Source organism: Bos mutus, chromosome 10 (assembly GCF_027580195.1).
Source record: "Bos mutus isolate GX-2022 chromosome 10, NWIPB_WYAK_1.1, whole genome shotgun sequence".
Classification (NCBI taxonomy): Eukaryota; Metazoa; Chordata; class Mammalia; order Artiodactyla; family Bovidae; genus Bos; species Bos mutus.
Window position 1 is genome coordinate 31,685,289 of NC_091626.1, and position 26,281 is coordinate 31,711,569.

Genomic DNA, 26,281 nt, shown 5'->3' on the forward strand with positions numbered 1-26,281 from the left:
AGGTTGCCAACGGGGTGGGGCAGGGAGGTGGCTTTGTTCAGAGTCTGTAAATAGGAGGAGCAAGTTTCTTGTTCAAACAGCACTTACAGGTAGGTGACTATTTTTGCTAAGTCATCCTGGGGATGCTCAAAGCCCCATTGTGAGATCCTTCCTGGCTCCTCCTTCCTCCCCACCCCTTTAATCGACCCTTAAGTGGGCTCACAAGGCTCTGCCACTCACTCTGCACGTCCATCATGGCTTACATTGCCAAGTCCTTCTACGACCTAAGTGCTATCAGCCTGGATGGGGAGAAGGTAGATTTCAATACATTCCGAGGCAGGGCAGTGCTGATTGAGAACGTGGCCTCGCTTTGAGGCACAACCACCCGGGACTTCACCCAACTCAATGAGCTGCAATGCCGCTTCCCCAGGCGTCTGGTGGTTCTTGGCTTCCCTTGCAATCAATTTGGACATCAGGTGAGAGGTCCCTGGACTTGGACTGCTGAAGCTCTAGAGGACTAAGGAGAGGGGGAGAATGACTGTGTGCTGGAGTGTCTGGAATTATGGGGTATGTTTTGTTAAGCAAGGTCTATAGGTACAGGTGAGTACCGGGGGAAGTCAGTATGAGTCTGTCTGTGACAGCACACCAAAGATGTGAACTTCATGGTTTCTTGTCTTCCCACTACACTCACTCCATGAGGGTTGGTACCAGGTCTGGTTTTCTCTGCACTGTGTCCTTGGTGCCTAGGGTATAGAAGACATTCATTAAATATTTGTTGAATGAATGATGGAGGAAACAGAAGATAAAGAATCAAATTAGGATTGAACTGACTCAGGAGACCGTTGTTCTCACTAGACTTGATTCTGCTATTTAATGGGTCAGTGCCCACTCAATTTTTCTGTTTTGGTTTCCTCATCCATAAACTAGGGATAATACCACTTGTCTCATATAGGAGGGCTTCCCTGGTGGCTCGGCAGTAAAGAATCTGCCTGAGTGTAGGAGATAAGGATTCGATCCCTGGGTCGGGAAGACCCCCTGGAAAAGGAAATGGCAACTCGTTCCAGTATTCTTGCCTGGGAAATCCCATGGACAGAGAAGCCTGGTGGGCTACAGTCCATGGGGTCAGAAGAGCTGGGCACGAAGGATTATTGTGAGGTTGATAGTGTAAGAGCTACAAAAGTAACTTGGAAAATATAAATATGAAAAAGCAAGCAACTTTATTATTTAGATTGAAAGGTTTTGTTTGTTTGAAAGCAGCCAAGTGGACAGTGAATTTGGGGGAAGGCAAAGGGTTTATAAAGTGCGTGTGTTGCCTCTGGGTATCATATGCTCCTCAATGTCCCTGATTAATGGGTCAAGTTGTTACACATCTTTAGCCCACACAACTCAAGTTATCTTTTAGGGATTCTTCTATTTTCACTTAGGATTTTAATAGCACAAGCAGGCAGAATGTCCCTAAGTGAACCCTCCAATTATAATCCCTTTGGTTCAATTCACAGAGGCCTGAAGGCAAGGAAGAGATTGGCAGAGATACAGGCAGGAAGGCTGAAATGTCACTGGTTGTGACAGACCTGAGCCCAAACCATGAGTGCTCTCACTGTACCGTCCCCGTCTCAACTCCGTTTCTAGACGTGGCCAGGACAAGAGAGATACAAGAGGCAAAACCTCCTCACAGGTACCTCCAGCCACCACTTCAGGCCAGCCAGTTGCTGGAGGGAATTCATAATGTACCAGTAGCCAGCCAGCCATGTGCATTAGGAGATAAGACTTTAATAGCCATCAACTCTGGGCTCAAGATGTCATGACGGCCTGGAACTGACTGTACTAATCGGTTCTAGTAGGTCAGAGGCGGGAACTTTTTCCCAGAGGGAGATACCGGACTCTTAGACTTGGGGGTGGGGGTGGAAAATAAGGGTTTCCATGGGCCTTTGAGGGTTGTCAGGGGTGGAGAATCCTAAGCAGGGATAAGACAGGGCTGGCAGCAGGGAGAGAAGACAGGTAATGGGTTGAGAGCTAAAGCATTCTAGCTGAGGGTGAGGTCTAAGAGGAAGGAACCATAAATACACATGCACAACTTTTGCCCTTCTTGCACTTATTTCCGTAACTTCCCCTTCCCCTGGCCGATTCCAAAAGCCTAAACCCTTTATCCTATTTAATTCATGCCTGGTGGCCATGAAGTAATTTCATATACAGTACATTCATTGTTGGTGCTAATCTATTTTATCTTTATATGGCACCTGAAAGCTAGTCTTCCTTGGATGGGGTTCTTCTTCATCAAAGTTTTCTCCTACTTGTACTTCAGATCTAGGACGAGGCAAGATGAAAGGAAGAAGCTATAAATCCCATTCTTCTAGACTTCAATTTCACCTTTAGTTTGAGGAGCTGAGTAGGGCAGAGGCCGAGGCTATATTCAACACTCACAGGTAATTAGAAGAGAGGCACAATCAGGACAGAAGGAAAGGGAAGGTGGTGGCAGGCATGTGAGTGTGTGTGCATGCAGATGTGAGTGTGTGCAGGCTCTGTGTATGTGTGTGTGTGCCTGCAGCTACATAAGTGCAAGAAGGGTTCTAGGCAGTGTGACCTGAGCCATCTTTCCTTTTCTACTTCCCTGAGCTGAAGGTTCCTTGAAGATTCAGACATACCCTAAGAACTGCTCAGGGTAGATCGAGAGAGAAGCAACAGCTCAAAAGCGCTAAATCTTCAGTACAAGAACAGCCAAACTAGGATCTTTGAGAACTTTCAGAAACAACAGCAAACCATCAGGACAATAGCTCTGAGAGGGAAAACTCTGAGTCAATAGTAGGGCAAAACGAATGAAGAAGAGACGGAATAGGAAGGGGGATAGTCTGCAGCCTACCAGGCTCCTCCACCCATGGGATTTTCCAGGCAAGAGTACTGAAGTGGGGTGCCACTGCCTTCTTCAGGAAGGGGGAAGATACCTAGAAAGAATGACCCTGTGGAGTACAGAAGAGTGAAAGGCTGTGTAGATTCTCCATCTTCCCCTTGCCTTTTCCAAGCTTTGTCTCTTTGCTCCCCCAGGAGAACTGTCAGAATGAAGAGATCTTGAACAGCCTCAAGTACGTCCGCCCCGGGGGTGGGTTCCAGCCCACCTTCACCCTTGTCCAGAAGTGTGATGTGAATGGTCAGAATGAGCATCCTGTCTTTGCCTACCTGAAGGATAAGCTCCCCTACCCTTATGACGACCCGTTTTCCCTCATGACCGATCCCAAGTTCATCATTTGGAGCCCCGTGCGCCGCTCAGATGTGTCCTGGAACTTTGAGAAGTTCCTCATTGGGCCGGAAGGGGAGCCCTTCCGCCGCTACAGCCGCACCTTCCAAACCATCAACATCGAGCCTGACATCAAGCGCCTCCTCAAAGTTGCCATATAGACACTAGCAGGTCTATCTCCTCCCGCCCTGAGCGTCTTTCCTGAGCATTCACTGTGCCCTCAGAAGACTGCTGGGCCCAGGCTTTCCCTTCAGAACATCCCCTTCACTGAAGAGCCTTGCCTTTCTGGTCTGCCTGTTTCCTTCCCCTACCCGCAACCTTCTGGTTGGTGACTCAACCTGAGGCTCCAAGACATGGGTGGGCTCTGTGTCTTCACAGAATGATGGCACCTTCCTAAATCTGTATGGGCGGTGTTTGAGAAGAGTGAAGGCCTGGAGCCAGCCTGTGGGCTGAGTCCAATAAAGGGTGGGTGTGGAAACGGCCAGGCTCTGTGTGTCTTTTTCCTTGACCAAGTGGGGAGGGGTGGCAGGGCTGCAGGCAGAACTGGGGGTGGGCAGCACGCAAAAGCTGAGGAGGGGGCCTCTGATCAAGGGGACGCCCCAATTCCTGTCCGGAAAGCAAGCTCTGGTCAAGGTCAACAGTGGCAGGTGGTTTCGGGAAATGTGAACTGTCTTATTCCTTTATGGCTCTTCTTCCGGACTGAGGAAAGGTGATAATGAGAAGAAAGGGGAAGTGGCAGAAGCACTGGGAAGGTGGTCAGAGGATTCCAGTTAGGAAGACGTCAGTTCCTCTGTGGGTACTGGGCTGACCAAACGTTATCTGCATCTTGAGACAGTGAATTTGGTCCACTTACTGACAGAAAGGGTGTGGCAGGGACAGTTACAGGGAACACAAAGAGCTCTTTGCACATCTCCTGAGCACTTAGTGGAGTAATGTTTGTTTTGGATGCATTGTTAGATGGACTCGCCCTTCTTTTTAAAGTTCGCATTCCACCCCTATCCTTCTCACACGCCCACATTCACAAAAGGGACAAGTTTAGGCGTGGACGGTTGGTTTCCCTTCCTGTGAGGGCAGGTAAGGGAGAGAGCCTCCCTTCAGACAGTCAGACTGTTTATAACCCGACATGATAGCTGTTCTCTGTGAGAACAGAGTTCTGCCGAATGGCTTGGAAGGATGGTGCCCTCGATTCCTCACCTAGTGCAGGTGCTCTCAAAAGCACCACCGAGGCCAGGCTCTGTCATACTCTAGAAAAGAAGAGTCACTGCCCCCAACTCTGTCCCACAAACCTCTTCCTGGAAACCTCATTTTGCCTCTCCTTCTTCGATCACTATATGGAATATTTTACTTCTCAGGGACAATTCTCCCAGCTGGACACATCAGTTTGAGAACCCCACGCGGAGGGGAAAATGCTTTTTCTAGGATGTTCCCCATAACTGTTTTCCAAGCACTCACATCATCTGAAAAGTAAATGTGGGATAGAGGTTAAGGATCCCCACTGCCTGACCTTCTACTAAAGCTGTCATCGACGGTGCTTTATTTCAAAACGGTAACCTGAGTGGTACAGTGGGAATCCCCTGGCATGTTTCTGAAGGCCTCCTGCTAAATTAAGGTCGCCCTTAACTTGACTCTTGAGAACTCAAGCCTTTTAAGATTTCTACTGTCAGAGCCAACAGCTAGGGTATGGGTTCTATTTTTTTCGTAGGGGGCAAGATTAAGCACTGATTCTAGAGTAAAAACTGCAGAAATAAAATGGGACTTCCTGTGGAATGCCGGCATGATTTGTTCATCATCTTCACAGTGCCATTGCCTGCTGTGATGTCCAACAGCAGAGCCAGCTTTCCTGGGCACGGACACTATGCCATAGGCGACTGGGGACCTCATATGCCAGAACAATGTCTTGGGTCTTCCCCAGGAGGCTCAAGTTTAGAGAATTATTTAGAGAGTCCCAAAGGAATGTGAATTACACTATAAGTGATTTTGCAGAGTCAGAATGGGCCATGGTGCTAGAAGAGGGCTCCTCATTTGGGCAGGGAAATGTTGTTTGCTTCAGAAATGAGGAATTATTTCCTTTATTCCTCATCTTGTTTGTCCCCTTTACATCCTCAGATGTATCAGTTTATGGTCATAAACAGCCATGGCAAACCTTAATGTAATCACCCACTTTTCTAGATCAACATGATGTTTTAATCAAATTTCCCCAGGGGCACTCAGGAAGCAAAAGTCCTATAAATAGGCTTTCCCAGAAGTGCTGAAATAATGCTACTTTAGAGGAGGGACAGAGAGAATCATTCCTCTAGGGCTCTTAAAAAAATACAGTTTAGAATAAGTGATTTTAGGGGCCCATATACATAGACTGAAACTGATGGTTATTTCCATGACTATGTTCCCATAACTAAATCTCCTCACTTTAAGATTAAGAAAGTCCAAGCCAAATGTTTACAGGTGATTTCAAATCTAGTGATTTCTTATAATCACCATCACAACCATCATCCAAATTACCATATACCATACCCCCACACTGCCCTAAGTACTTTCTATACTCTAGGTTATTTAATCCTCATACTGATCCTGAGGAATATTTATCTCTATTTAAAGAGTTGGTAATGGAAAAAGAAACTTTTCAAGGACAAAGGTCTAGTGAGGGGCAGGGTTGAAAGTTAAACCCAGCTCAGTCTGACTCCAAAGCTTCTACAATTAACCATGACACAACCGTGCTTTCTTCTATCTCAGAGTTCCTGCAGACCCCTGACAGCTGCCTGTACACAGACTGTATGACCTAATGATGCTTTCACTTAACATTATATCATGATTTTAAAACTCTGTGAAGGAGGCATGATTGTGTCTACTTTTCCACTGAAGAAGTCAAGGTACAGAGAGAATGACTTGCTCAACGTCCCACAATGAGCAGGTGGCAGAGCAGGTTTCAAACCCAGGTCTCTTGATTTCCCTTCTACCCAACCACAGCATATCTCACAATAGAGACTTGTACTATAGTCAAGAAACATACATTTTAAAACTGACAGCCTCAAATTCTGTCAAGTTTAACTTAGCTTTGCTTACAAAAAAGAATGAAACTGAAAAGGATTCTTGTTACATTGAAATAAACGACAGTGAATGTATACTTCTTAGTGATGACTTACAAGCTAACAAACCATATCTGGCTCTGTCTAGACTATATCACATGTCAATTAATTAGCATTTGGAGAACTCAAGACCATTTGAGTAAGATAGAGCAAATTAAAACTATAGCAAACATGCTGAGCTTTAAGTTTCAGGAGCCAGACTAGGTCGACCCCAGCCTGTACATCATGAAGCAGGGAGAGAAAGAATGAGATGCCAGCACAAGTTCATGTTTCCCACTACACTCCCACGAAGGTCCTTTCTTCTTCTTACATCTCAGAGAAGGAAGTAAAGAAGACAAATGCTTTTGCCTGGTTCCCCTTTACTTAAACAGAGAAATACAGAAGTAGAACTGCATTTAAGAGGTCTTTGTTCTATTAGATCCACCAAAAAATGCTATAAGATATATAAGGAAGATCGCCAAACACAGTACAATGCTGGTTTAATAATAATGAAATATATAAGTAGGATCTTACGTTTAAATTTTTTGTAATATATTGTCCAAAAACAGATAATTATAGACATGAGGATATCGGGAAGGGCATATAAATTCATACTCTTGAACTCCAAAAGACTTAAGTTGGAAGTAATAGCAAACTCCAAGAAGGGACAATTCAGAAACTATAATGGGCTTAGTGCTGCTATTTAAAGTAATGAAACATTTTCTCTGCTTTCTGGATTCAATTCACCAAATGATTTCCTCAGCAGGTCAGATATAGATTTGCAGAAAGTGGAAAACATTTTCCAGGAATAAAACAACTGATCCCTAAGAACAGCTGCGTTACTTTTCTGAATAATAAATCTTAGTCTGACATGCCCAGATTCCTCAGAGTGCTGTCACTGATATTCTCGACCTCTTCCTAACCTTGCCAGACTCTCACACTTCATGTGTACTGAACACTATGACTGTGAGAGCATCACTGTACTACGTGACCTGGACTCAGTTGCTTAACTTCTTTTTGCCTTAGTTTATCTGGCTCTAAAACTGGGGTAACAATAGTACCTACCCTCATGGAATGGTTAATGAGGACGAAACAAGTGCTTAAAATGGCCTTGGCACGTAGTAAGTATTCAGTAAACCTCAGCTATTATCATTATTCCTGTTACATAACAAAGCTTTCTCCTGATATCAACAACTTGGCTCACTCCGTTCAGAGGGTCTGAGATACGAACAAGAAACAATTCTGCTTTAATGCCTGACGCTTAAGTTTTGATTTCAGAATGAGAACTAACTAAAACAATCTCATCCTATCTAGTACTTTATATGCCTTCCAAAGCATTTTACATTTACATGATTTTTGAATCTTCTAACAATACCATGAAGTATAATATCAATTTATACTACAGCGATTCTATAGAGACAATAAAGTCTAGCATGACACTTTGCTTAATGGTTATACTGCTACCAAATGGCAGAGGCCTAAATGCCAGGTTTTACAACACCCAAGCCAGTGTTCTTTCAACTATGCAAGGTAAGATCTCTTTAGAGCAACTGAAACCATTCTACTTTATTAACTAAAGTCTGTTCTTTATTCAGATTTCCTTAGTTTTACCAAATGTCCTTTTTCTGGTGCAGGATCTCATTCAGGATACCAGATTACATTTAATAGTCATGTGTCTTTAGGCTCTTTATGGCTATGAGAGCTCCTCAGATTTCCTTTCTTTGACGACCTTGACAGTTTTGAGGAGTACTGGTCAGGTATTTTCCTCAATTGGGATTTCTCTCTCAACTGGGATTTATCTGAAGTTTTTCTCATGATTAGACTGAAGTTTTGGGTTTGGGGGAGGAAGACCCCAAAGGTAACATGTCATTCTTATCACATATCAAGAGTAATGCTATCAACATGGCTTATCATCAGTGATGTTAATCTTGATCACCAGGCTAATGTCTGTCAGATCTCTCATTGAAATAAAAGTTAAAATTACTTTTCCCCCTTTCCATACTCTACTCTTTGGAAGGAAGTCATGTAAACCCATAGTTAAGGAGTTAGGAGTATCTACATACATTATTTGAAATTTTCCTATGTGAGGGACTTAACTATTCTCTCCAATATATGTATTTATTCAGTCATTCACATAGGGACTCATGAATATTTATTTTACAGTTTGGGTTATAATCCCATACTACTTTATTTTGTTGCTCAGATTGTTCCAGCCTTGGTCACTGGGAGGTTCTTTGGGGGGTTCTTCCGTCCCTTTGACATACTCCCAGTCACTGTGATTTCCCTTCAAGCACTTCCTTTTTTTATGGCTCAAGATACTCCAAGCTCACCTTGTACATTTACTGCCCCAGTCCTAGACTCAGTCACTTCTCCAGGGAGTCCTAGATTCCTGTTGTTGGAACCGAGATGTGGGCACTAGTTGTGCTTTCTATCCTAGTTCTTTTTCAGCCACTTACAGCTAACAAAGATGCCTCATCCTGGCTGCACTGATACGCACTGGGAACTTTAGCAGAAGAGCTCAGCAATCTCCTAAATTATTTCTGTTGTGGGGGCAGTGGGGCCTGCACTACACAGCTTGTGGGGTCTTAGTTTCCCAGCCAGGGACTGAACGCTGGCCACAGCAGTGAAAGTGCCAAGTTCTAACAACTGGACTGCCAGGGAACTCTTTTTCTTTCAAAGAACAGGTGAGTCTAAGCAGCAAAAAATAATATGCAAATAATTTCCATTATAAACTAAGCAAATTATCAGGCTTGCTGTATTGTAAACCAACACAACAGTGTTATTACAGAACTGCAGAAGGATGCTTAGAATAACAGAGTCATTTGTCGGGGGTCGTCCGGGAGAATACTGATAGTATCTTCGGCTTTACCACATAACAGACACAGCATGGTATATTCCTGGAACAAGAGAAAGTGCACAATTACCTTGAGGAACCAGCAGAAACAGCCTTCATAACTTTCTCTGGTGAACCTGTCCTCTGTAAACTGTCATGGATATACTATCTGTACAGTAGATCAATTTCTTCAACTTTCTTCCTATAAGTGAAGTCTTAGGTTTAGTCTGTGTATCCCACAACATTTTGTTTATATAAATTTAATACATGCTGATGCTCTATGCTATATTTACTATGTTTACAAGAATGTCATCTTGGAAAGGCATGGCTACTTCCTGGATTTGGAAAACACATATACTGGGCTTACTCAGTGCTGCTATTTAAAGTAATGAAACAATTTGAGTGTGCGCCCCTGAGGACAAATTTCTGTTCTTAGAGCTGTTCCTTTCTAAGATATTCAACACTAATACGCAACAGAAACAATTTTTAAAATAAACAATTATGTTAAATCCACTAGTATCTCATGTCTCATATTTAGATAGCTAGTTTTCTAGAATTTGATCTTTTTAAGGAGTTTTATGTTTCCTGGGCTTAACAAATGTCCAGACTGGCGACAGAAGGTATTTTGTTTTAAGCAAAAATCCTCAGGGCAAAGTTGTTTTTATAGCTGTTCATTTCTAGAATTTGTAATATGGTCATAAACTATAGAAACATATTTCTTTCAAATCTTTTACTTAAAAACCTTTTATCTTCTTTAGGAAAACAAGCATCTATACTAAATCTATTAGTATTTCCACACTTGACATTGAGATTGCTGGCTGCTGGAAATTGATCAGTCAAGGCAGTTTGAGTTTCATGGGTCTGAACAGTCACTAGAGAGGGTCAGAGAGGTAAACAGTGACCACAGTACGAAGACTCAGAACCAGCAACTGCTACCATTTCTTGCTAGAGAGTTCAGCAGGAGGACTTAGTTATAGCAGTAGAAACACTGTTTCCTGAAAGACCACATTTAATTTTAAAGTCTATTCCACTCACACAGTAGAAATAGAGGCTAGAGCTCAGCAAACAAATAAGAGTCTCATGAATCAAAAATAGTTAAAACCCACTCTCTCCAAGGTTTTACTGCTTTCAAATTCTGCTTTCACGCACTAGACATTACTAGTAGAATGTCAACCTCTCACTGGAAAAGAAGAAGAAAATAATAATAAACCCAATATGGGAAAATATGTGAAGCTAGACAACTATTTAAATTTTCAACCAACCTACCCAATGACAAGTTTTCATTAAGTGCCTAAAGGCTCTGTAATATGCCAGGCACACTGGCAGACATGGGAAAAGGCGAGGACAAGGTCTGACCTTGCAAAATTTACAGTGCAACTTGACAGAAAGAAAAAACCTAACATATGGTATAATCTGGAAAAACTGTTAAATCAGTAAGACTGATTATACCTATAATCTTTAATTTATAGGCAGTCTGGAATCCAAATTTCATTGCAGGTCAATTATTTGGAATGCAGAAACAGTTTCCCACAGAAGTAACATTACACAATGCAGTTAGGTTCCCAGGGAAATCCAGGGAGTCTTTTAAATTTATACTGCACAACTCCTATAGAATCTAACCACACAGAGAAGTGTTTCTGTGGGAAAATATGTCTAGAATTCTCACTTGGGATGCCAGGAACATATCTTCTTGTGCTGCCAAGAATATGGTGGGATCAGGACACTTTTTACCCAAATTGGCCAAGTTAGGAGAATCAGAATTCCTCCTAGTCATTCACGGAGATCTTCAAAGGCTCCACCTGGGCAAAGCCTGAGGGGAGTGATCTGGAAGAAATGGTGGGGTGGGTGGAATTCCCTTTGGGTAAGATCAGATCCTGTGTTTTACACTGAGGGTCCCACAGGGCTCTTCCCTCTATTACTACCTGCTAATTCTGACCCTCGGTCCTCTCCTTCCCTGGTCCACAGACAAAGAAAAAGCAGTCTCAGTTTCCCTCTTCTTTACTGAGGCAAATATATAGCCCTTTTAATGGATTTTAGGGTGATATAAAAAATACAGGATGCCTGTAATCACTTACAACTTATTTTCCATTTAAACTCTGTACTTATGTCTCTACTTTCCCCTCAACACTTGCCATAAGAAAATCTTATTTTAACAACATTGTTTGTTAAAAATGAATCTACTTAAAAACAGAATCTTTATCTTTTAGAGCTTCATATTGAAATATTTACAGAAGTAGTAAATGTTTGGGATTTGCTTCAAAGTAATCCTGAGAGATACAAATAAAGCAAACTGAAGCTGGGAACTGAAGATTAATACACTATTCTGCCTTTTTCTCTTTTGACCACACCCCGTGCCATGCAGAACTTCGGGGTGTACCTGAGGGAGTATACCTGAGGCCCCTGCAGTGGAAGCATGGAGTCTTAACCATGGGACCTCTGGAAGTCCTAGTCTGCCTACTTCTGATTTAAATTTCTCATAAGACATTTCAAACAAAGCAAAACATTACCAACAGTGGGAATCCCACCCTGAACCTGAACTACTGTTGGAATAAGATGGGGGCTGGAGTGGGAGGCTGAGGAAAGTAAGTCACAGCAGCTGAGAATGAGGACTCCTTGGGGTCATCAGGCTGAGATAGAAGTTACCAATTGACTAGTTACGAGTCGGGGGCTGCAATAGATACAAGAAGAGTTCAAAAAAGGGCTAGATTACTAAGAAGCAGAAGGAGACACAATTTAAGTACAGCTTAAAAGAGGTAAGATTTAGTTAGCTTGAACACAGTGAAAGGGACAAGTTAAGTAAAGGAAACAGCACGGATAAAGACAGTGATATGGAACAGGGCAAGTACACTGCGTAAGGAGCAGCAGAGGAGTGTCAGGATGGGGTGTTTCCAGAAGATTAATTTGAGGGCAGTGTGCATGACTACAGTGTGGAGACTGCTGCAGTATTTTAGGTTTGAGCGGTATGGTCCTTCACATGAAGCGTGACAGTGGAGCCAAACGAAAGAGAAACAAAGGGAGAAAGGAGGGCAGAGGGAACATTAAGGTTAGAGAAGGAGATCCAGGACATACCCTAGGTTTCATCAGAGACTGAGTCTATGTGTGCTCAGTATCTGAGAGAGTAAAGAGTAGGTTCCTAGACCAGAGGCCAAAGCTCAGGAGAAAAGATGTCAGGGAGAAATAGGAAAGGAAACCACAGAGAAAGCAAGGCAACTGTCAAAATGATTTAAAAAGAAAAAAGTCTAGCACTATGGACCCCAGAAGATAAAATGCTCCAAAAAGACAATGGTTGAAAAAACCAGATCCAGAAAGACGTTAAGAGAGATAAGAAGGCAAGGTCATAGGATTTGGCTACATTATAGGGAATCTATGAGAGAATAATTTCAGTAAAGTGAAAATGAAATTTGAAAGTAAAGTGAAATTTGAAATTTGAAAGTAAAGGGAAAACCAATTTGTAGATTGTTAGGAGGAGCAAAGGGAAATAAGGAAAATAGGGTAAAGAGCTATTCAAGTAAAGAAGCAAAAGGAAGGAGAGAGATGATCAGAGGATGAATCAAAGAAGTAGCTGAGCGAAACAAAAGAATTTTAATTTACTTTTAACAAATACAGAAGAACTAAATATATTTAATGTAAAAATGTTTTAAATCTCATTGAGAAAAAGCTAGGAGGAGAGAAGGTAACATGAAGTTCCTGAGGAAATGCATTGTGGGGATAACAGAGAGGAGGAAATAACAATTTTTACAACAGGAGGGAAAGAGGAGAGACTAAAGCTGGGACAATGCTATGAATGGTGTGCAAAAGGAGAGCAGTGAGAAATGAGAGAAAGGGAGGCTGCCAACCCAGTGAGAACCTTGGGATGGGAGGCTTGGGCAGTATACTGGAGCTAAAGATAGCTATTCTAGAAAAGCCAAAGAGGTAGTCTGAAAGCATCATTTTAAGACAAATATGCTGATAGCAAAATAAAGAACACGGGGGTGGCAGGGAGTGGATGTTGGGAAAGAGAGAACTGGAGGTAGAGTGCAGTTTAAAAACGAGTTTATTCCCAAGAGAATTCCACACTATCTAGGCATTGTGACTACAGCCATCTTCCTTTCCCTTCTTCCTACCCCAAAGAACTTCTGGGACAGCTTTGAAAATGGCTGTGCTCAGTCATAAAGGAAAATCTGCTAGGCCTTGGTCTCGTGGTGGTGACACACTATGGCTCAATTAGGGCATAAACAGGCAATCTCAAGATTCACTTAGGGACTCTAAAAACCTCACAGGAGCTTCAGGAACCGCTGGAAAATAGCTATAAGCACACCTGTCTTCCCATGAATGGAGAGAGATGCTCCTTTAAGTCCTTGACATGTTCACTCCCCTACTTGGCCACTACTCATTCACTGAGATCTTGATTTTGCCCAAAGAGACACCTATTATATAAGAATCTTTGAGGCATAATTTTTGGATGCTGGGGAGATGTGGTCAGGATGTTATTTAGATGGACCACAAGATATTAGACCAGATTCTGACAGGTGACTAAGTGCCTTCTTCCACACTGAAGTAAAAATGAAAGTGGTTCTCTTGTACTATTTTATAAGATTCTACTGTAGAAGATTTTTTCCCTAATCATAGTAGTACCAAAAAAACAAAATTCCCTTGGCAGTAAAAAGCTCTTACCTGACATTTATATCCTATGACATGTAGTTCACAGGAAATAAGTAACTCAATCTGAAGCCTTGAAAGTGGAGGCAGTGAGGGGCGGACACAGGGGAGTGTGTCCTTGGGCTTCCCAGTTTGTCCGTGGCTCTCCCCACTGTCCAGCTCTTCTTCCTCACTGTTAGATCTGTGAGTCTTCAGCAACTGCAGGCCTAGACCAGCCTGTAGGATTTTGTAGAATTCTTCACATGCTCTCACAGTTGTATAAGGACTAATCTTTTAATAGATCCCTATTCTCTACCCTTACAGTGGTTCAGCTTCTCTCCTCCAACCATGATACACCTATTGTGTTATTTTACTTATCAAATAATATTCAAATATCCTATCAAAATTGAGACCACAGAGTTGCTGACTACAGTCCTACAACAGAAACAAAGATAATCTCATGATCACGATTTCCATGCTCTACAAGAATGGTGGCAGTGGGCAGACCAACACTTAAAGCCAACAATTGTGCAATCAAATAACTGGGTAGAGAAAAAAGAGGCCCAATGGTAACCTTACAAGAAGCCATAAGGTGCTACTCTTTATAAGCAAAAATGACAGGGCAGTGATATCATCCGTAAGGCGTGCATTTTGCTTTGTGACTCTTGTGAAGACAGGTTTGAACAGACCCACCCACATCTACAGTGTCTGTCTCACCTTACACAAGTGGAAGAGAGGGATGGTCTCCTCTAACATCTGCGAGCACTTCACTTACGAAGATTATACCCAGATTTGTCAAGTGTACTCTTCTTATCCCCCTTCCCCTCAATAACACACCCACATATACACATTTACCTGAAATTCATCCATGATACTGAACGTATACTCATGCCTGGCTATTACATGATGACAATTCTTACAAAGATCTGCTGAAACAGAGAGAGACTTAAATAATTAAATCTTAGATGGTGTCTGAAGACAGTAAAATTTCTATTCTTAGCATGGTATTGCTTTAAAAAAATCTTAACTCTGCCAAATTTAACACAAAGGAAACCCATTGTAATATCCCCCTTGATAAAAAAAAAATACAGACTCTATTACACAGCAACACTATATAATTAAGGGCCTGAACTCAGAGACTTAATGTGCAATTCCCACTGGAAGCTAAGGTAATCAATTAACAGATTTGTGTATTTTTTAAACTAGCTGGACCTACCTAATTATATAGGAGCTTTTATTCTCAGGAATGATAGAAACTGTGCTACTACCCAAACATAAACAAAAAGCTAACACAAGACATTAAAGTGAATTTAGCAGTAATAAGATTCTAGTAAAAACAATATTATAATAGCTATGATGTATTGAGTGCTTATTGTGTGCCAGATACTACACACTTTTTATCTGTTTATTCACTTAATCTTCTCAAAACCCAACAAGGTAGATACTATTCTTATCACCTTTGTGAAATGAAGTGAAGTTAAAAGTTGCTCAGTCATGTCCAACTCTTTGCAATCCCATGGACTATACATGGAATTCTCCAGGCCAAAATACTGAAGTGCGTGGCCATTCCCTTTTCCAGGGGATCTTCCTAACCCAGGGATCAGGTCTCCCACATTGCAGGCAGATTCCCTACCAGCTGAGCCACCAGGGAAGCCGTTTGTAAGGATAAGGAAAAAAAGGCACACTGTGTGTAAGTAACTAGGAAGACCACGCTGAGTTAGGAAGTGTTGGAACCAGAATTCAAACCCAAGCTTTCTCACTCCAGAGCCCTTGCTTTTGACCACTATCCTCTATCTAGAAAAATAAAAATTAAATATGCTGAAAGAAAGAAGATTCTTCTAATGTAGAACATTTTTCTATTTTCTGACTCTATTCTAAAGGCTTAGTGTCTTTTTTATCCTTCTTTAAAAATATCATTATTTACACATTTATTTCATATAGTCAGAACATACCAAAAAATCAGGAGACAATCAAAAAGGAAATGTGAATAGTTAAAATAGCTTCCACAATATCTGAGCACTAAAGTCTGCTGCTGCTAAGTCGCTTCAGTCGTGTCCAACTCTATGCGACCCCATAGATGGCAGCCCACCAGGCTCCCCCGTCCCTGGGATTTCTCCAGGCAAGAACACTGGAGTGGGTTGCCATTTCCTTCTCCAATGCATGAAAGTGAAAAGTGAAAGTGAAGTCGCTCAGTCAGTCGTGTCCGACTCTTCGCGACCCCATGGACTGCAGCCCACCAGGCTCCTCCATCCATGGGATTTTCCAGGCAAGAGTACTGGAGTGGGGTGCCACTGCCTTCTCCGCACTAAAGTCTACGTGTATGTAAATTTACTCAGAGATTCTTAGTGCCAACCTCAGAACTGATTTTTTATTACACATAGTTATTTATTTCATTTCCCAGTATCAAGGATGAGGAACAGCACATGAAGATGGCATCCATCCTTACAGCAGCAAAAGAAATGATAGACTGACAATAACAAAAAGAGACAAAAACTATAAAAGCAGAAATAAGACTTAAAAAAATTGTTTCTCAGAGCCATTTAGTGTAAGGACAAACAGCCCTAAACACTTAAGAGCTGCTGAAGCACATCATTGCATTATACTATAGTAGAAGGTGAAAATTCACATGGATGACCCTAAGTTTAAAAAAAAGTCCCTATATCTTGTTTCAGAAGACATAGTCTTTAAAGATAAACAAAAGAAAACTGGTGCCTAAATCATAAGCTTCAGCTATCTGCAAGTCATTTATGTGGAATATATGATGTTGCTAGATACATGAGATGTTACCTATATTCTCCTCTTAAAAACCTAGTGATTATGTGTTGCAATATGATAGTAATATAGACCTCATAATACTGTGCACAACCTAGTTCCCAAAAGATGACATCTACTAACAGACTTAGATGTTAAAAAGAGAGTCCACTTACGATCATAGGTAACTATTTCTTCTCCGTCTTCCTCTTTCAAAGATTTGTTTGTGATCAGCATAAAATCTCGCTTATTGCACACTGCACAGCCTGTAAAGTTCAGCAAGAAAGATCCACTTTCCAGGCAGATGTTACCCTAAAATAAGAAAAACAGGGATTTAATTTTCTTTTTGGGGGGAGATTTAATTTTCTTATATTTCAAAATCCTTGGAGAAAATGATTAATAGACTTAAAGTCTCTAAAGGCAAAAAACATGACAATTTACTTGCTTGAAGTTTATGCCAAGTAATTTTTGAAATTACTAGCTTTCCTCTAGAAGTATTATTCATAGTAAATAAACCTGAGGCAGTGTTAGGGCTGTAAGTCTCTGAAGTCTGTAACTGTGTTTAAGAGAGAAGACTAAATGCAATTGGATATTTAGAAACAACTTAATGAAGTCTTAATATAACACATGAAAAGGAAAAGTTAGAAAATCTAATAGTCAACACCACTAAATGAGGTATCATAAAACTAGAATGAAAATTTAATCAAAATGGAAACTCTGAGCCAATAATAAAAATGATCTTATGCAATGTGATGTTCAGTTGACTGTCGAAAAAGCATTTTCTCAAGCCTTAAAAATATCAGAAAATAAATAAAGAGAAATAAACTTTCAGGTCTTATAGATATCAGTCCTTAGGATATGTGTGATTCAGGCAGAGAAGGTAATTTCTGTAATTCATCAGATTGACACCATGACATTTAAAAGAGAAAGAAACTGTAACTAAGAAACTGTAAATAACATGTTCCTGGCTCAAGTGAGGTCTTTGCTAAAGCCTTACTAGTAATTGTTCAGAACTTAATTTATTCATAAGCAACCTAATTAACCTTATTTATTTTATATTGAAGTATAGTTGATTTAACAATGTTGTGTTAGCTCCAGGTGTACAGCAAAGTGATTCAGTTTTATATACACATATATCTATTCTTTTTCAAGTTCTTTTCCTAGTTAGATGATTGTTGTTGCTGTTCAGTTGCTAAGTCATGTCCAATTCTTTGTGACCCCATGGACTGCAGCATGCCAGGCTTCCCCTTCCTTCACAATCTCCCGGAGTTTGCTCAAACTCATGACCATTAAGTCGGTGATGCTATTCAATCATCTCATCCTCTGTTGCCCGCTTCTCCTCCTGCCCTCAATCTTTTCCAGCATCAGGGTCTTTTCCAATGAGTTGGCTCTTTGCATCAGGTGGCCAAAGAATTGGACCTTTAGCTTCAGTATCAGTCCTTCCAATGAATATTCAGGGTTGATTTCCTTTAGGATTGACTGGTTTGATCTCCTTGCAGTCCAAGGGACTCTCAAGGTTTTTTTCCAGCACAATTCAAAAGCATCAATTCTTCAGCGCTCAGCCTTCTTTTACAGTCCAACTCTCACATCCATACATGACTACTGGAAAAACCCAGTTTTAACTATACGGACCTTTGTTGGCAAAGTAAGGTCTCCGCTTTTTAATATGTTGTCTGGGTTTGTCATAGCTTTTCTTCCAAGGAGCAAGCATCTTTTAATATGGTGGCTGCAGTCACTGTCCACAGTAATTTTGGAGCCCAAGAAAATAAATCTGCCTCTGTTTCCACTTTTTCCCCAACTATTTGCCATGAAGTAACAGGACCAGATGCCATGATCTTAGGTTTTTTAAGGTTGAGTTTTAAGCCAGTTTTTTCACTCTCTTCTTTCACCTTCATCAAGAGGCTCTTTAGTTCCTCTTCACCTTCTACCAGCAGAGTGGTATCATGTGCATACCTGAGGTTGTTGATATTTCTCCTGGCGACACTGTTCCAGCTTGTGACTCACCCAGCCTGACATTTCACATGACGTACTCTGCATAAAAATTAAATAAGCAGGGTGACAATATACAGCCTTGACGCACTAGTTTCCCAATTATGAACCAGTCCACTGCTCCATGTCCGATGCTAACTATTGCTTCTTGACCTTCATACAGGTTTCTCAGGAGGCAGGTAAAGTGGTCTGGTATTCCCATCTCTATGAATTTTCCACAGTTTGTTGTGATCTACACAGTCAAAGGCTTTAGTTTAGTCAATGAAATAGATGTTTTTCAATGAAACAGATGTTTAGTGTAGTCAATGAAATAGAAATTCCTTTGCTTTTTCTACAATCCAACAAAAGTTGGCAATTTGATCTCTGGTTCCTCTGCTTTTTCTAAATCCAACTTATATATCTGTAAGTTCTTGGTTTATGTACTGTTGAAGCCTAGCTTGAAGGATTTTGAGCATTACTTTGCTAGCATGGGAAATGAGGGCAACTCTATGGTAGTTTGAACATTCTTTGGCATTGCCTTTCTGCTGCTGCTGCTGTCGCTTCAGTCGTGTCCGACTCTGTGCAACCCCATAAACGGCAGCCCATCAGGCTCCCCTGTCCCTGGGATTCTTCAGGCAAGAACACTGGAGTGGGTTGCCATTGTCTTTCTGAGACTGGAATAAAAACTGACCTTTTCCAGTCCTGTGGTCATTGTTGAGTTTTCCAAATTTTCTGGCATATTGAGTGCAGCACTTTAACAGCATTATCTTTTAGGACTTTAAATAGCTCAGCTAGAATTAATAAACTTTGACAAAAAGCCTGTTGCGGTCTGAACTGGTACTGCCTTGAATCCAGAAAAGTTGACTGTCAAAGACTTCAAGAAATTAAGGAATTTTTAAAAAACTCTTAAAAGAATAAACATCTAAATACCATGTTCAAATAAATTATTAACAGAACTCTGAGCACAAGTGCACACATAAACACAGGCACTTTATATAATATGGTCTAACCTCTGTAATCTGACCATATAAGCAGGCCAAATGTAAACTCTAAATACTGAAGGAAGAGAAAAGATACCTATGTACATGTTGTGAGGTAAGGAAATAAATTCTTGAAATGGGAAAATGCAAGTAAAGTACCCAAGAAACTGATGGGGCTTTCTCTAAGGGCCCTGGTCATTTGAAAGTGAGGGTAACCTTCATCAGTGAGGCATGATTATTTTATTAGATGAAGCAAGATTATTAATGTTCAAATTTGGGATAGAAAATTAAAGAATACAGTATTCAGAGAAGCGTTTGAGGTTTTCCCAGCAGGAGGAAAGAGAAGAATAAAATCTAAATCAACTCAGCAGTAATAATAGTAAGCTATAACAGTTTGAAGAAGACAGGAAAAAAAGTCAAAAGTTAACAATCTTTAGAAAATGTGATTCAGCCAAATCCTGGTTGAAGATCTATAAAGGTATACAAATACGTAGCAAGAAATGGTTAAACACTATGATGATAATTAGGATGAAAGTATATGATGATAAAATCTTACAAATTTGAGAAATCTGCAAATATATTGACAAGGATTGGGCCAGTTTGTTTCTTTCAAAAACACTATTATTTCAGATGGAATAAGTTATCAGTGTATATGTTTTGACAGGGAGTACTTAAAACTGGAAAATACAGTTTTTAAAGAACCAAATTTTAATTTTGCTGATTTTCTCCATTTTCTATTATCTCCTATTTCATTCATTGCCACTCTAATCTGTATCATTTCTAGTGCTTGCTTTGGGTTGTCTGCTCTTGCTTTTTCAGTGTCTTAGAGTGGAAAGTTAAGTTACTGATTCCAGATTGTTTTTAAAATATTTATTTGGTTGCTCCAGGTCTTCAGTTCAGTTCAGTCGCTCAGTCGTGTCCAACTGTTTGCGACCCCATGAATCGCAGCACGCCAGGCCTCCCTGTCCATCACCAACTCCCGGAGTTCACTCAAACTCACGTCCTTCGAGTCGGTGATGCCATCCAGCCATCTCATCCTCTGTCATCCCCTTCTCCTCCTGCCCCCAATCCCTCTCAGCATCAGAGTCTTTTCCAATGAGTCAACTCTTTGCATGAGGTGGCCAAAGTATTGGAGTTTCAGCTTTAGCATCAGTCCTTCCAATGAACACCCAGACTGATTTACTTTAGAATGGACTGGTTGGATCTCCTTGCAGTCCAAGGGACCCTCAAGAGTCTTCTCCAACACCACAGTTCAAAAGCATCAATTCTTTGGCACTCAGCTTTCTTCACAGTCCAACTCTCACATCCATACATGACTACTGGAAAAACCATAGCCTTGACTAGATGGACCTTTGTTGGCAAAGTAATGTCTCTGCTTTTGAATATGCTATCTAGGTTGGTCATAACTTTCCTTCCAAGGAGTAAGCGTCTTTTAATTTCATGGCTGCAATCACAATGTGGCATATAGAATTTAGTCCCCTGACCATGGTTCAAACCCGACACCCCTGCACTGGGAGCGAGGAGTCTTAGCTGCTGGACCACCAGAACAGTCCCCTGTGTGTTTGTTTTTTTTAATATAGACATTTTAAAATGCAGCATCCATTTCCATACAACTGTTTTACAAATTATATATCAGACTCAGCATTTAATTAAATATGGTTTGATGCTAAACAACAATTTGGGCTTCCTAGGTGGTGCAGTGGTACAGAATCTGCCTGCCAATACAGGAGATGACATGAGTTCGAGCCCTGGGTCAGGGAAAATTCCCTGGAGTAAGCTATGGCAACCCACTGCAGTATTCTTGCCTGGAGAGACCCATGGACAGAGGAGCCTAGTAGGCTATACTCCATAGGGTCACAAGGAGTCAGACATGACTGAGCAAACATGCACATGCAAACAACAATCTGAGTACAGGAACTTTCATAGTTTAATTTTAAAGTAAAGTATATAAAACATAATTTCTAATTTAAACATGTAACAAATTTACACTGATTACTTCCCTCTGATTAATCTAAATTTATGCTCTATTTCTGTATTGCTGGTACATTACTAAGAATGTTAAAGCCGAAACTTGAACTATATGAAGTATAGGTTTCATTTCTAGTTTGATATAGAAATGTTTTATTACAATTTTGTGCCTAATCAGTTATTTTAGAAAATGTAGTAGAGTTCTAGTTCTAACTGGTTTGCTAAATGCTTTTCTAAATGAAAAAAAGTAATCTGGTTCATAGTTGAGTAAAAAAAGTTGAGTTCAAAAAATTAGTATGGTTCATTTCCAATTCGATTCAAGTCTGACTTCAAGTTCTTGGTGTAATATTACAAACAAGAGGGCCAGAGCTCTGTAAGAAATCTTCTAGGCTGTGAAAAACATTCACCACCAAAGTCCAGCCATTTTAGGAAACCAAGTGAAATGAAAGTCCCTCAGTTGTGTCCGACTCTTTTCGACCCCATGGACTATACGGTCCATGGAATTCTCCAGGCCAGAATACCGTAGTGGGTAGCTTTTCCCTTCTCTAGGGGATCTTCCCAACCCAGGGATCGAACTCAGGTCTCCTGCATTGCAGGCGGATTCTTTACCAGCTGAGCCACAAGGGAAGCCTAAACAATTAACTATTTATTACCTGCTCATTCTGCATTTAGACCTACCCAACATGTTAACCCATCATTTTTCTCTGCCAAATTTTTTGAATAAGTGGACTATACTTGCTACTACCACCTTAGTACCTTTTTCTTTGCTAGGTTCAAGCAGAATGGCTTCTGCTCTTACTGTCCTTAAAAGTATCTCATGACTTCAAAAAAAATCCCAGAGTTGGAGGGATCCCTGAGACTTCAAGACATCATTTAGTCTCTACTGAATGAAAAGCAGAGTTCAATTTCTTTAAGGTTACCCATTCCATTAAAAAAAAAAAAAAATCTGTTAGGAAGTTCTTTATTCTGATTTAAAGCCTTAGCCCCCTAACATCCATCCACTAATTATTTCTGAATCTGCCTTCTGGAATTTCAAATAAAAGTCCAATTCTTCCTCATGACACTTTTTAATAACTTTAGAACAGAATAAAAATCAGAGAAAACTGCTTCAGGCACTTTCCTGGTTTTCCAATCACCTCAAAGCTTTACTTTTATTTTCTTCCTCTACTTTTATTTTCACTTTCTAAATTCATTTAATCCTTGAAGCTCAGTTCTCAACACTGGTTGATTCTCTACATTCTTTTCCTAAGTGAACAAATTCTTCCTGACTCCTTTATTTGGTTGACTCATCTGTTTGAATCTCTTACCCAAACGGTCTTCCTATATTTTTACCCTATTCCTGGAGTGTTACAGTTTCAACCTCAGATGAAACATGATTAAAAAAAAAAAAGCAATCTGATCATTTGCTCCCCCAATTTTGGTTCTCCTTCCCATATGGCTCAAACTTCTGTAATACTTCCAAAGTTCCCAGCTGCCTAGATAGAAAACTCTTGAGATTATGAATGCTCTTCCCTTCTTCCCTCCTACATTAAATTGCTTTAGTCCTGTTAATTCTTTCTTTGATATGACGTCTTCATCATCTCATGCCTATAACTACAGCTGCCATTTGGTTTCCCCAAATGCTCTGTACGGCTGTCCTTTTACATTTTCCCCCATCCCATCATCTCAACATACAACCATACGATCCACTTTCCTATATAGCAGGTTTCAGAGTCGTTTCCTTATTCTTTTTTTTTTGGATGGCTGTCCAAAGCCTAAAGTGTATAGTCTAAACTTCAATATAATTTTTGTCTTTTGATAAGCTCAACTCTTAAAAATCTAACTATATATATATAATTTTTTTTTTTTCTTCTGGCCTCACCTCGGCATATGAGATCTTAGTTCCCGGACTAGGGATTGAACCTGTTTCCCCTGCTGTGGAAGCCGAGGCAGGGAATTCCCCAATTTAATATATTATCCACAGCAAACATCTTCCTCATGGTGCTTATAATGTGCAGTTTTCATTACTGGATTCACAAAAATCTCTCTTTAAACTTAAAAAAAAAAAAAAGTATGAAATAGACCATAATACAGAAAAGTATGTGAAATGTAAAGGCATAAGGCCTCTACCTATTAAGTGTCTGTAGGACCGCAGTCTTGATAACCAAAAATATCTCCCGCTATTGTCCAATTCCCTCAGGAGGCAAAACTGCTCCCAGTTGAGAGCCACTGCTCCATTCACTCATGGCTTTCTGTTCTATGACCACACCACATTTTTCCAGCCTGGCAACCCACTCCAGTGTTCTTGCCTGGAGAATCCCATAGACAGAGGGGCCTGGCAGGCTACAGTCCATGGGGTCTCAAGAGTTGGACACGACTTAGTGGCTAAACCACCACCACCACAAACAATGCCGTTATGAACATTCTCCAGGAACATGCATTTATTTCTCTAGAATCGGAACTGCCAGGTCATTCAGGATACATCTTTTTACTTTTTTTTATATAATGCTAGACCTTTACTTTCAAAGAGGTTATACGATATAAGTGTTCATGATGTACTATAAAAGCCTCCCAAAAGACTACTGCTGCTGCTGCTAAGTCGCTTTAGTCGTGTCCGACTCTGTGCGACCCCATAGATGGCAGCCCATCAGGCTCCACCATCCCTGGGATTCTCCAGGCAAGAACACTGGAGTGGGTTGCCATTTCCTTCTCCCCCAAAAGACTAAGTATTACTCAAATTATTAAAGAGACAGAAGCAGCCTATATGAGAATCCTTGTTATTTCTCCCAGCCTTCAGTTCTTCCTTTCCTTTTCCACCCAAGTCTCAAATGAACGCCACCTTTCTTTGGGGAGAACACCACTATTTCCTATTGCTCTCCCCCTTCTCTACACCTGAATAGCATTTAGGTACTAGTCATTTTTTGCTAGCCACGTGACCCTGTAAACGTACGCTCTTCGACGGCTCGCAAGTTAACACGCATACAAATGTTCAGTAACTATACGTTGAACGAAACGAGAGTAAACAAGCTTCGCGATTTCCTGAGCCTGAAAGGAACCGAGATTTAAAAGAAGGTTAACAGCAAGGAAACCAGAATTCCAGTCTTGCCTTTCATACTAACTAGAATGTGAACTTTGGCAAGAGATTTGCCGCCTCCAGGCATTAATTTCATCAGCAAAATTGGGTTAGAACAGATGACTTCAGAGGTCCCTTCTAGCGCTCGAATTCGGGAGGAGCACTGAATGCCATCAAATCAAGCTTGAGGATAAGACCAGGGTAGGGGTAGGGGCGAACTCTGTTCTCGGCTGGGTTGGTGGTGGTGGTAGGATTTTTTTTCCCTCCCCTGGAGCTCAAGAGAAATGAAGCGACGGCTGCTTCCAGTCTCCAGGGTGGGGATCTGCAGGAAACGACGGCTGAAGGCTGTCCCCACTGTCAGGTACCTAGATACAGCTACCGGGTCACTGGATGGGGTGGAGCGGCTGAGTCCGCCCCACGCCAGACCTCCCAGGGGTACGAGAAGCCTCAGGGGCGGCCATGGCCCAAGGGAGCGGGCAGTTCTCGGCGCCCACTCGCTCACCCGGTTGGGATAGTCCTTCTCCACACAGTCCACACACATCGCGACGCCGTTATCAGCGAAGATCCTTCGGTGCTTCCGGGAAGACGAAACCTCGCGAGAGTTCAAAGAAGGTCGCCGCATGCGCCCACAGTATTAGATCCTGGAGTATTTGGTCTCAGGAACCAATTCCAAGTCTCCGCCCCTTAGCAACGGTTGTTAGGGCAGGATCTGTTTTCTCAGACAGCAAGAACTGAGAGCCAAGAGGACTTAGGAAACCTTCCTAATAGAGCGGAAGGGACCATGGACCTTGTGGCGGGAAGGGGAAAGGGCTCTTGGACCAAGCAAAATTCTAACAGGTGCCTTCCTGAGGCTAGGCTGACAGAAAGGCAAGCCACAATACTCACGAGAGGGAATTCTTTCTCACTTCCTCGACTTACTCCATATATATAAAGCTGAAATTATAATTTGGATACATTTTTATACCGTTTCTTGGGCTTCCCTGGTGGCTCAGAGGTTAAAGCGTCTGCCTGGAATGCGGGAGACCTGGGTTCGATCCCTGGGTCAGGAAGATCCCCTGGAGAAGGAAATGGCAACCCACTCCAATACTCCTGCCTGGAGAATCCCATGAAGGGAGGAGCCTGGTAGGCTACAGTCCATGGGGTCGCAAAGAGTCGGACACAACTGAGCGACTTCACTTTCACTTTATACCATTTCTTAGGGCAGTGAGAGTGATAGTTCAGATCTTGGCAGGTGAATAAGCAATAAATGAAGTGTTTGGGAAGAGCCATTTATGTATAGCTCTGCAGAGAATCTCTTAAAAAGACTACAAAGCGTTAATAAGAAATGACCATCCCAGAGCCCTCTGGAGGAAACCAAGGAGATGAGTGGTTAAAGGTCTTATCTAGGATAACAAAGCTACTCAGCCAACCAAGATAGGACTTGGTTCCTACCCTGGGCTCTGCACCTTTTTAATATAATAGCCAGTAGCCACATGTGGCTATAAAAGCACTTTTAATGTGGCAAATTTGAACTGAAATGTGTTGTAAGTACATCCTACACACTAGCTTTGGAAGACTTAGTATGGAAAAAATGTGAAATATTTCATGAGTAATTTTTATATTGATTACCTGTTGAAATAATGGGGCTAAATAAAAAATTATTAAAATTAATTTCACCTGTTTTTTTAAATTTGGCTACTATAAAATTGAAAATTACACATGTAACTTGCATCATATTTCTACTACTTGGGGCTGGCCTATACAGTTCTCTCGATCCATGTTTAAATGTGGCGTCTGTTTTTTAAAGCCTAATGCCAACAATTTTACTAACTACTGTATCTATTTTATTCAGTTCTATAGACA

General features: G+C 41.2%; 2 protein-coding genes across 5 annotated transcripts; one reads left to right on the forward strand and one right to left on the reverse strand.

Moving 5' to 3' along the window:
- The first annotated feature begins 215 nt into the window (after nt 1-215).
- Nucleotides 216-3,380, forward strand: GPX2 (glutathione peroxidase 2). The gene is made up of 2 exons (XM_005909763.3): nt 216-455; nt 3,019-3,380. Exons 1-2 carry the CDS (start codon nt 234-236, stop codon nt 3,367-3,369), a joined length of 573 nt encoding a protein of 190 aa, XP_005909825.2. The 5' UTR covers nt 216-233; the 3' UTR covers nt 3,370-3,380.
- Nucleotides 3,381-6,753: 3,373 nt separating this feature from the next.
- On the reverse strand, nt 6,754-25,096 carry CHURC1 (churchill domain containing 1). 4 transcript variants are annotated; one of them, XM_070377712.1, is made up of 5 exons: nt 24,942-25,096; nt 16,648-16,783; nt 14,576-14,646; nt 13,757-13,957; nt 6,754-9,167 (listed from the first exon to the last, which is right to left on the reverse strand). In XM_070377712.1, exons 1-5 carry the CDS (start codon nt 25,059-25,061, stop codon nt 9,075-9,077), a joined length of 621 nt encoding a protein of 206 aa, XP_070233813.1. In that variant the 5' UTR covers nt 25,062-25,096; the 3' UTR covers nt 6,754-9,074. The 4 variants fall into 4 exon arrangements, with proteins under 4 accessions (XP_070233813.1, XP_070233812.1, XP_005909824.2 ...); XM_070377711.1 differs by having other exon boundaries at nt 14,576-14,649; XM_005909762.2 differs by lacking the exon at nt 13,757-13,957.
- Between the last annotated feature and the right edge of the window lie 1,185 nt (nt 25,097-26,281).

What these genes read in the sequence shown, in the direction of transcription:
- CHURC1 (XM_070377711.1), bottom strand. Translation starts at nt 25,061, where the DNA reads ATGCGGCGACCTTCTTTGAACTCTCGCGAGGTTTCGTCTTCCCGGAAG. An exon ending in AGAAATAGTTACCTATGATC is followed by an intron (nt 14,650 to 16,647) that starts GTAAGTGGACTC and finishes TCTCTGTTTCAG; the next exon opens with CAGATCTTTGTAAGAATTGT. An exon ending in TCATAGGATATAAATGTCAG is followed by an intron (nt 9,168 to 13,756) that starts GTAAGAGCTTTT and finishes CTCTTGTTCCAG; the next exon opens with GAATATACCATGCTGTGTCT.